General features: G+C 36.4%; 1 protein-coding gene across 1 annotated transcript; it reads right to left on the reverse strand.

Annotated features, from left to right (window-relative positions):
- Positions 1–10,435: 10,435 nt before the first annotated feature.
- On the reverse strand, positions 10,436–11,386 carry LOC119055736 (olfactory receptor 51I2-like). Its single transcript, XM_037154008.2, has one exon. The coding sequence runs from the start codon at positions 11,384–11,386 to the stop codon at positions 10,436–10,438; it is 951 nt and encodes a 316-aa protein (XP_037009903.2).

The raw sequence follows: 11,386 nt of genomic DNA on the forward strand, positions 1-11,386 counted from the left end.
AGATAAAAGAATGGTTTTGTTAAACTACTCAGAAGTTAGAGCCATAGTCTTATGGGGAGATGATACTAAATTTGGAAATAGAGACTATAAAAAGTCCGATTATATTTTTTAAGTGGTAAGACATAAGTTTGACTTTTAGCAGATTTTTGGCTTAGAGAAGCTAACAGTAAGTATTCTCTCCAAAAGAGATGCAGATGTGAGTTGATTAAATTCTAGCACATTTTACCAGCTATGGCAGTAGGATTAGCTTCTTCAGATGAGTAATGTCTGCTTAAGTTGTACCTTTCTTCCTGGATATTCTTCTCTTCCATAAGGTTTGTGAAATAAGTTAGAGGGAAACACTTAGTTATGGCTCCTATCGTCTGTTCCCTTAGTTCCACTTATGTGATCAGTCAGGTTAACTCTAGCTCCAAGGTTCACTTCCCCTACTCAAAAAGTGTGCTCTGACTTCCCTTGCAAAAGAATGCAAATCTTTGAGGAGAGATGGATACAGAGCAATTTTTTCAGCTATTCAGTTTTGCCCAATCAACACCCAGCATATTATCAACAGATCTAATAATGGGCACATGTAGAGTCTAACTACTGGAATAAGGTGTTTAGATCCCCTATAGCTAGAATAAGGTCCTTGCCTTGCTAGAAGCCTTTAATATTTAGAATTAAAATTTTAATTCTATAGATCATATCTGTTAGGAGAGAAACCTTATTTTTTTTAACCAGAACAGACTGGGTTTTTTTTTTTAAATTCCCATGTTCTTAATGTGACTTCAATTCCTAAATACATTTTCCCTTCACAGCATCAAGCATTTTGTACTAGAAACAGCTCTGGTAAAGAAATTTGGCCTTAATGACTATAAAGATTGTTCTGTGGAAACCAGGCAGGCTTTCTCAGAAATATCAGTTTGAAAGGCAGCCATAGTATTGGCATAGATCCTCAATACTGAACTCACGGTGCTGGTGGCTAATATTAGGGCCATTTTAGATTTGAATCAAAATAGGCAAGGCTTCTGTGGAAGCATACAGTGTGAGGGAGAACCAAAAGTTGAAAGGCAGAGAGCAAATAAAGAAAGGATGCCTTTCTCCTCTAATATCCCTTTCCTATCTTTTTTCCATGTCTTTTCCCAGAGCCCAGAAGTTAACATATTTCTCTAGAAAACCATGGATTAGCAGGTATAGAAAAATAAATTGTAGAATCAGAAGCATTTGCAATGTCAAGAGTATGAAAAATTAGGACCAAGAGGTCTAATGTTTAAAAAGTCAAGGAAATAGGAATATATATCAAAGGAGACTTTTCTTTCAATGGATGATACAAGCTTAATAATCTTCCAAAACATCCTCAAGGGGATAAAATATTGGGATTATGACAGTTTTATATAGGAACACATGGTATCACTAATAACCTCTTGGTGAAAGCCATCTATTTAATTTTATCTTCATAGATCATGAACTACAAAGGCCAAAATTTAAATGGAATTTAAATAAAGATTGAATTTGAAAATGTGCCCTATTCTTTGTTTCTCTATCTTTTCTATTGTTTTCTATCCCTAGACAGAACTATTTTCTTTGTGTGTATGTGTTTGTTCCTGTGTGTGTGTGTGTGTGTGTGTGTGTGTGTAGGCTTCATAGTTTAAGAAATGTCATGTTATGTGTAGATTTCAAAATATATTTGATGTTTGGAAACATTCGTATTGGTAAATGTTTCTGAATAAGTTATTTTGTATCTAGAATGTACATAACTATACTAATTACATTTTATTACAGAAATAGTTTCTATTTCATAAAATTTAGAGGATTGTCTTATTTACCCTTGTAAATTACTTCAAATAAGGTATATAGGAAGACATAGAATTGAATATCAATTTTTAGAGATACTAAGTATACTACACTAGTTAAGTGTAAGGTAGTCCAAATTGCGTCAATAGGAAAAGGAACCCAATTCCATAGAGGCAATTTCTTAACCTTTTGGCAAATAATAACCATAAAAAAAGGAGAAAGGAAACTTGAAGCAACCAAGATATCTTTCAGTAAGCAAATGGATAAACAAATAGTGGTATATCCAAACAATGAAATGCTATTCATAAATTAAAAAGGGATAAGCTATCAAAATATGTAACGATATGGGTGAATCCTAAATGTATATCTGTTAAGAAGAGAAAGAAGCCAACCTGAAAAGTCTAAAACATGTATGACTTCACTCTTATGATATTCTGGAAAAGGAAAAACTATACAGGGAGAAAACTAATCAGTGATAACCAAGGATTTGGGAGAATGAAGTGTTGAATTGGTGAAGCACACAGAATTTTTTAGGGTGGTGAAATCATTCTGTAATACTGTAATAGTGCATAATGACGCTACGCATGCCAAAACCCTTGGAACATCACAACAGCACAGACTGAAAAGTGTATGTGTCCACAAAATCATTCAGGACATTATCAGATCCTGGAATGGAAGGCAGAATGTGACAAAAGAATGCAATTCTATTACAAGCATACAAAAACCACACTGAAATAGATGAAAGGAAATGTTGTTGCCCTAAGTAACTTTGGAAATAGGTGGAGTCTGTAAGACAAAGGAAGTATAAGTGTTGTGTTCTAGTAGATAAAGTAATCTTTCATGGGGGTACAGGTTAAAAGTTCTGTAAATACTATATATGTGTACTAGAATTGTACAATAAAAGAAGTTGACGACAGATAGTGGGAACCAGATGTCTCACTGTTATAGTGAGAGGTAACAAAGAAGTAAGGATAAAAGGTTTGAATTATTTATGAGCTGAGTTTGGAAACATCACTATGAAGTCATGTTTAGCTTAATGTGGATGCTGGTATTGGGTTGGCCAAAACCCTGTTTAGTTTTTCTTCTTTAAAGTAAAAGACATATTTTTTCATTTTCTTTTTTAAATTGTTTTTCAAGTAGAATTGTCTCCATTTTCCACCTACCACTTCCCCTTGCCCCACCCATACCCACTTCCCACCTTCAGTCCTACCCCACTATGGCTTTGTCCTTGTGTCCTTTATATATATTCCTTGACGACCCTTCCCCTTTTGTTATTTTCCCCTTCTCATCTGGTTACTGTCAGTTTTTTCTTTATTTCAATGTCTCTGGTTGTATTTTGCTTGTTTGTTGTTTTGCTGATTAGGTTCCACTTATAAATTATATCATACGGTATTTCTATTTCACTGCCTGGTTTATTTCATCTAGCATGATGATCTCCAGATCCATCCATGCTCTCTTGAAGGGTAGGAGCTCCTTTTACCCTTATGTTGTGTGGTATTCCATCTTGTAAATGTACCACAGTTTTTTGATCCCCTCATACTGATGGACACTTACGTTGCTTCCGGCACTTGGCTGTTGTTAAGTTGGGCTGCTATGAACATTGGGGTGTGTAGGTTCTTTTGAATTGGTGTTTCAAGATTCTTAGGGTATAGTCCCAGCAGTGGAATTGCTGGGTCAAAAGGCAGTTCCATTTTTAGTTTTCTGAGGAAATTCCATACTTTTTCCCACAGTAGCTGCATGGGTCTGCATTCCCACCAACAGTGTACTGGGGTTCCCTTTTCTCCACATCCTCTCCAATACTTGTTGTTTGTTGATTTGTTTATGATGGCCATTCTGACTGGTGTAAAGTGGTATCTCATTGTGGTTTTAATTTTCATCTCTCTGATAGCCAGTGTTACTGAGCATTTTTTCACAAATATCTGAGCCTTCTGTATGTCCTCCTTGGAGAAGTGTCTGTTCAGGTTCTTTGTCCATTTTTTAATTGAGTTGTCCATCTTCCTGGAGTGGACCATGTGAGTTCTTTATATATTTTGGAAATCAAACCATTGTCCAAGGTACCATTTGCAAATACTTTCTCATACTGTTGGATCCCTTTTCATTTTGGTGATGTCTTCTTTAGCCATGCAGAAGGTTTTTATTTTTATGAGATCCCATTCATTTACTCTTTCTTTTATGTCCCTTGCTCTAGGAGATATATCAGTGAAAATATTGCTGTGAGGAATGTCTGATATTTTCCTGCCTATGTTCTCCTTTAGGACTTTTATGATTACTTATATTTAAGTCTTTTATCCACCTTTAGTTTATTTTTGTGTATGGTGTAAGTTGGTGGTCGAGTTTCATTTTTTGCATGTTGCTGTCCATATCTCCCAACACTTTTTTGAAGAGGCTACTTTTACTCCATTTTATGCTTCTTCTCCCTTTGTTGAATATTGGTTGACTATAGAGACTTGGATTCATTTCTGGGCTCTCTATTCTGTTCCATTGATCTATGTGCCTGTTCTTATGCCAGACCCAACTGTTTTCACCAATAAACTTATTAATTTTGATATTTTGAGTATTTTGGCTCAAAATATGAGCCAAAATACTGGTATAATAGAACACTAATTTTTCTCAATTAATGCCTTGTTTAGATCACTATCAACTTCAAGTGTCTACCTGACCATGGAGCATTGTCCAGTAAGAAATCTCCAGCACAAAACTGCAAACCACTTTTGACACATTCGATCAGTCATAGCACCTTTTCTATACACTGCACAAATCTTTTTTGCATTTCAGATCTATTTTTATCTTTCTTGAAATAATATAGCATAATATGCCTAAAATGTTGCATATATTCTTCCACCTTCAATATTATAATGAATACATAAAACACACCCATTTGACAATCTAAAGAAAGAGGTCAGTGCCCCTGACTAAATAGTCAGGTATTGAATGTTTTAAAACTTCTTGCATCTCACCAGCTGAAAATCACTGCCTTAGACCAATGGACTTCATTAAACAGAAAAATACTGATAAACAATTTCAAATTCATTATTCTATTTCAATATAATATCCTGTTAGTTTCCATATTTTAACTTTTAACTTAGTGATGTACCAGATATGTATATAATTTTCTATGTTGTTTAACCCAATATATCTAAAGTGTTATTATTTAAACACATAACCTATTAGAAAAATAAGATATTACACATTAATTTTTTACCTTAGGCCTTCAAAACTAGTCACATGTCATTACAACGCATGTCAATTCAAACCACATTTCAAGGGCTCAATAGCCGTGTGTAGCTGGTGGCCCCCATATAGACCATCTATATACATAGACAGTATAGCTTTATACTTAATCTTAAAGGGCTGCAAACTATACTTTTGTTATTTGGAAATTTTCTCAAAGTCACAGTCTTGGAGAGTGTCAAAAGATAGCTAAAATGATTTACTGGATAGTGTTCTAACATTTTTTTATAATCATGCAACTATCTTTTTTTTCAAGACTTGAGTTTTTGAGCAACTGTGAAATAAATCTATTAAAAGTGATTTGGACTCTGAGTACTGGGACATGCTATGCAAGCATGTCCCCAGAACAAGTGATTGTAAAAGTAATACTATTTAAAATGAGATTTTATTATACGTTCAAAGTTTATGTATGCATGTTCATGCTTTTGACTAATGGATTACATGGCATATCCATCTTCTGATGACATTTAAAAGCAAGAAGGGATTATTAGATCAGGCTCAAGAAATTACAGCAATATTAGTTATTAAGGTTTTAGATTTATTTCCCATGTTGCATTTAAAAATTAAATATTATTACATATCTACACTTTAGCTGTGATAGGTGCTCAAAAATACTACTTGAATAAATGAAGTAATTATCCACTCTTCAGTAAATGACATCCATATTTAGATTCTACTCCAGAAGAAATGGGTTTCCCTACTATTTGAAGATGAGATTTGGTCAAAGTTTTTCCACAATAGTCATCTTGGTATTATAGAAGCTGTAACTGGTGGGCATCTAATCTAGTGGTTTTCAAACTTATTATATGTTTCCTTGGAAGAGAACATTCCTTAAAGTACTTGAGCACAAATACTTTTTTAAAAGAACTTATTTATTTTTGGAGAGTGGGGAAGGGAGGGAGAAAGAGAGGCAAAGAAATATTGATCATCAGCCTCTCACATGCCCCCAGTTGGGAACCTGGCCTACAACCCAGGCATGTTCTCTGACCAGGAATCACACTGTCAACCTTTCAGTTTGGGAGATATCCTCCAACCCACTAAGCCACACCAGTCAGGGGAATAAATTTTAAGATAATAAGTGACCACAAATTTTTTTGCTTAAATAGCTTCTCAAGTGTGAAACTTGTGTCTCTGTTATACCTTTTTTTCATCTTTTAAACAATCTTATTCACTCACTTTATCAAAAAAATTAAATTTAAAATTTATAAAAGGGGAGAAAAGACTATGCATAGCTTTTAATATAATTGGAATTTTTCATGATATACCACAGTGTGTAAAACTTTCTGAGAAACCAAAGGAACTTCTGAAAATATTGGCATAGATTTTGATAAGATAAATGACACCTATGACTGGGTAATGTACTCTGGTTAGGATTAATGGTATCTATTTCATTGCTTTCAACAAAAATAAAGAGGATCCAATGGAATCATCATTTATTAGGTTTTTCAAATAATATTTGATAATAGCTCATTACATGGTTCTTGTCTTCCAAAAGTATTTAAAAATGGAACTGAACAATGATAAAATGATTTCTATAACATTTTTGTGATTATAAATAACATAAACATGATAAACTTATAAGCATTAAAATTTACATAAAAGAAATAAAATAAATAGGAATTGAATTGTTGCTGAACTGTTTCTCATTCATTTAATAAACAATATTCATTTTTGGATTTTAAAAGCCCATGCATCTTATTAAGAGATGGATTTTCAACTTCTTCCAAGATGGAGGCATAGGTGGCAGCACTGCACCTCCTCGCACAACCAAGTTTAAAACAACAAAGTTTTAGCAACACAGCCAAACCACAGAAAATTGAACTATACGGAAGTCTGACAACAACGAACCCTTCAGCCAAACCAGTAAGAGGGGAAGAGGCAGCAGCAGAGTGGGGTCAGACAGGAAAGATCCACCAGACCAACCCGGGTGCACGGCCCAGGCACACGGGCAGCCATAGGCGGATCCCAGGTGTGGAGTAGTGGGCGGACCCACTGAGGGCTGACCACAGTCACACTTTCAAGCGCAGATAAACCGGTGAAGAAGCAAGCAGAGAGACGGACTGTGCAGGCCCCAGTGGCAGGAAGCAGCAGAGTGGACTGCTATTGTCCCTCTCTGACCCCACACTCACATACAGCATCACAAACCAGCGACCTGGGTGGCCCCGCCCTGGTGAACACCTAAGGCTCTGCTCCTCATACATAACAGGCATGAACAGATCAAAACATGGCTCAAGAACAACTCAGAGCCCCAGAGCCAATAAATCTAAGCAATGAAGAAATAGCCAAACTTTCAGATGCACAGTTCAAAACACTGGTGATCAGGATGCTCACAGAACTGGTTGATTTTAGTCACAAATTAGAGAAACAGAAGGCTAAACTAATTGAAATGAATGGAAATGCACAGGAAACCAATAGTAATGGAAAGGAAACTGGGACTCAAATCAAAGGAGTGGACCAGAAGGAAGAAAAAAATGACCAAACAGAAAAGGATGAAGAAACAAGAATTCAAAAAAATGAGGAGAGGCTTAGGAACCTCCAGGACATCTTTAAACGTTCCAACATCCGAATTATAGGGATGCCAGAAAGGGAAGACGAACAACCACGAGTGAAAATTTTATTTGAACAAATAATAAAGGAGAATTTCCTCAATCTGGCAAAGGCAATAGACTTCCAGGAAATCCAGGAAGCTCAGAGAGTCCCAAAGAACTTGGATCCAAGAAGAAACACACCAAGGCACATCATAATTACATTAGCCAAGATTAAAATGAAGGAGAGAATTCTAGAAGCAGCAAGAGATAAGGGGACTGTCACCTACAAAGGACTTCCCATCAGACTGTCAGCTGATTTCTCAAAAGAGACTTTACAGGCAAGAAAGAGCTGGAAAGAAGTATTCCAAATCATGAAATCCAAAGACCTACATCCAAGATTGCTCTATCCAGCAAAGCTTTCATTTATAATGGAAGGGCAGATAAAGTGCTTCTCAGATAAGATCAAATTCAAGGAGTTCATCATCACCAAGCCCTTAGTATATGAAATGTTAAAGTGACTTACCTAAGAAAAAGAAGATAAAAAAGATGAACAGTGAAAGGACAGCACACTCACAGTTATTAAGAACCACACCTAAAACAAAAGCAAACTAAGAAGACAGCTAGATCAGGAGCAGAACCATAGAAATGAAGATCACATGGAGGGTTAGCAACAGGGGAGTGGGAGAAGGAGAAGGGGGGAGAAGGTACAGAAAATAAGTAGCATAGGCAGTAGGTAGAAAATAGATAGTGGGGAGGGCAAGAATAGTATGGGAAATATAGAATCTAAAGAACTTGAGACATGTGGTCATAAACTAAAGGGGGGAATGGTGGGGGAGGGGTATGCAGTGTGGAGGGGAATGAAGGGGGGAAATAGAACAACTGTAATGGCATAATCAATAAAATATATTTTTAAAAAAAGAAATGGATTTCCAATTAAATGTCACTTTTATTATATCAAAAGTTATATTATACTTATACTGTATTTGATATATATTAATCAATGTTGGGAAATTAACTCAATACAGAGTATATATTTTAAATAATGCTTTTTGGACCACCAATTTTTAAACATCAAATTTAAATATATATACATATTTCATTGCAAAAATTATAATAAGGAGATGATTAAAATAGTTTCAACATAAAAATACATTATATGTTCAAAACTCTTTGATGGAAATAAAATAAAAATTTAAGTTCAAGAAAAAAGGGACAACTACAGAATATGTGAATGTTAAAGAATGTGCTTGTGAAACAGAAACAGATTCATAGATGGAGAACATATGAGAACTAGTAGGGGCAGTGAGTGGGTGGAGGGATTGAGCAAAAAAGAAAAAGGACTCATGGACAACAGTGTATTGATTGCTGGGGGCACTAAATGATAATGGAAAAAATGTAATAAAGATTATATACTTTTAAAAAGACTGTGCTTGTGTATTTTTAAATATTTGTCAGATATCAAAACATAATGTATTTATATCTCATCAGATATTTTAAAAGATGATATATTGATTTATTTTAACTGGACTATATTTACAGTATATTCCAAAATGCATGCTCAACCACTATGTAAATTTACAATGAAAATGTTAGATGTCAGCCTGAAAATGCATGAGAAGATAAACAGTTATTTTTCTGTTAATTTTTTTTGAGATTACATACAAATGTGGCAGTACACAGACTGAATAGTTTAAAAAAGAGCCACTGTGTAAATGTGACCTTAATGAGTTGAATGAAGTTGGGAAAATATAATATAGTGAGAAAAAAAATTGTCATTGGAGGGCCTGAGGTGACAGAGGCTAAAAATGTGAGTCCAGTTTCTGACCAACCAGCACAGTCTTATTAATCCACTGTACATAAACCTATGTTGCTTAGGAGATATGAAGAAGGTCTTTTCCATTTAACCAAAGGTCTTCAGAAAACCATAGACAGTGGAGACAACTGTGCTTGAACAACAAGAAAAAAAAGGAAGAAAAATAGAAAACCGTAGACAGCTGAAAGCAGAAACAAGCATGTCAACCACACCTTTGTGGACAAGCTATAGGAGGAGTGTATTAAAAGAAAAGATAGAAATGGAAAGATTACTCAAGTCTAAAGGGACAGGGGAAAGGGGAACAGGAATAATTATACACAGTAACAATCTGGTGCTTTAGCTGAGATTCTCAGGATCTCGAACCCGGGCTTATGAGGTTGTCTATATTTTGCTTTGTGCCTAAGTTGAGGCCATTAGTCACATGTTCCTCATTCTCAGAGTCTCCTGGTACATAAATTTTGGGGGTAGAGACCATTGTTTGGTGAGTCATAGGGATAGTCTGGTTCCTTTCATAAAAAGGGAGGTTGCCTCATAGGTAAGTTTCCCATATAGTTTATCATTTAAACAAGAGAAATTCGAGAGGGAAAGGGAGTGCTATTAATAATGATGTTGAGGTAAATAAGTTTAAACCATGACTATCTGGAGCAAACCAGAAAGCATGGTCATCTTAATCAATGGTATGTCTTTAGGATGATCCTCTTTTATTGGGGAAGATGTTTAATCCCTGCCTAACCCACCAAAACAAATTCATTTTATTTCATTTCAAATATCATTAAATTTCCAAACTTTACTGTCAACTATTTGCTAGGCTCTTATTCTAAGAGTTTTAAAAAGAAAAAAACAAAAATTTATGATCTCTTCTTTCAAGCTAATCAAATCTATTAGAGAGAACATCCAGGTGTGCACTGACATTGATAAGATGTGAGACAGGAAGGGCTAGGGATATCTCTCGTGATTCAGATGTAAGCCTGTGTCAACAGTTTGAATACCTTGTTTCTATTCTTCCTCACAATGCTGGTGTAGAGCTTTGTCTATAGCAGAAACACCATCAGAGTTTATGGACTGATTCAAAGTCCCTGCCCCCTTGGAGTATTCAGAACAATTCTCTCTTGCAGGAAAACAAGGCAGCAATTCCCTGTCGGATTGGCTTGGTCCTGACACTATAGATGATGGGGTTGAGCACAGGAGGCACAAAGAGGTAGATGTTAGACATGAGTGTGTGGATCAGGGGTGAGGAGTGCTTGGCAGCACGATGCATCACAGACACACCAATCATAGGCACATAATACACAAGCACTGCACAGATGTGTGACACACATGTGTTGAGAGCCTTCCACTGTCCCTCCCCAGAAGCAATGCCCAATACTGTGTAAAGAATCAGTATATAAGAGACCACAATAAGCAGTGAGTCTAGCCCAAAAGTGGCCAAGACAATGGCCAAGCCCAGGATGCTATTGAGCTTAGTGTCAGCACAGGGCAGCTGGATCAGATCTGAGTGGAGGCAGTAGGAGTGAGAGAGGGTATTAGTGTGGCAGTAGGGCAGTTGCCTCAAAAGGACTGGAAGGGAGGCCATGAGTGTCACACTCTTCAGTGTAATGCCCAGACCCATGCAGATGATACGGGGCAGAGTTAGTATAGCTGTATAGCGCAGTGGGTTGTATATAGCGACAAAGCGATCATAACTCATGGCCAAAAGGACCCCTGATTCCATGCAAGAGAAAGTGTGAATGAAAAACATCTGAGACAGGCAGCCATCAAAGTCAACCTGGAAGGCATTAAACCAAAGAATGCCCATGACAGTGGGCAGAGTGGACACAGAGACACCCACCTCAGTAACCGCCAACATAGACAGAAACAGGTACATGGGCTCATGTAGGGCAGGGTTTGTCTGCACTGCAGCCATGATTAGGCTGTTGCCCACAATGGCCACAATGTACATAGTGAAGAAGAGGATGGAAAACCAACCATGTTGGGCCTCCAGTCCCGGGAGTCCAGTCAGAAAGACAGATAGGAAATCAAGACTTTCATTGTTCTTGGCTCCCAT

This window comes from Artibeus jamaicensis, unplaced genomic scaffold (assembly GCF_021234435.1).
Source record: "Artibeus jamaicensis isolate MK-2021 breed Jamaican fruit bat unplaced genomic scaffold, CSHL_Jam_final contig_69, whole genome shotgun sequence".
Lineage (NCBI taxonomy): Eukaryota > Metazoa > Chordata > Mammalia > Chiroptera > Phyllostomidae > Artibeus > Artibeus jamaicensis.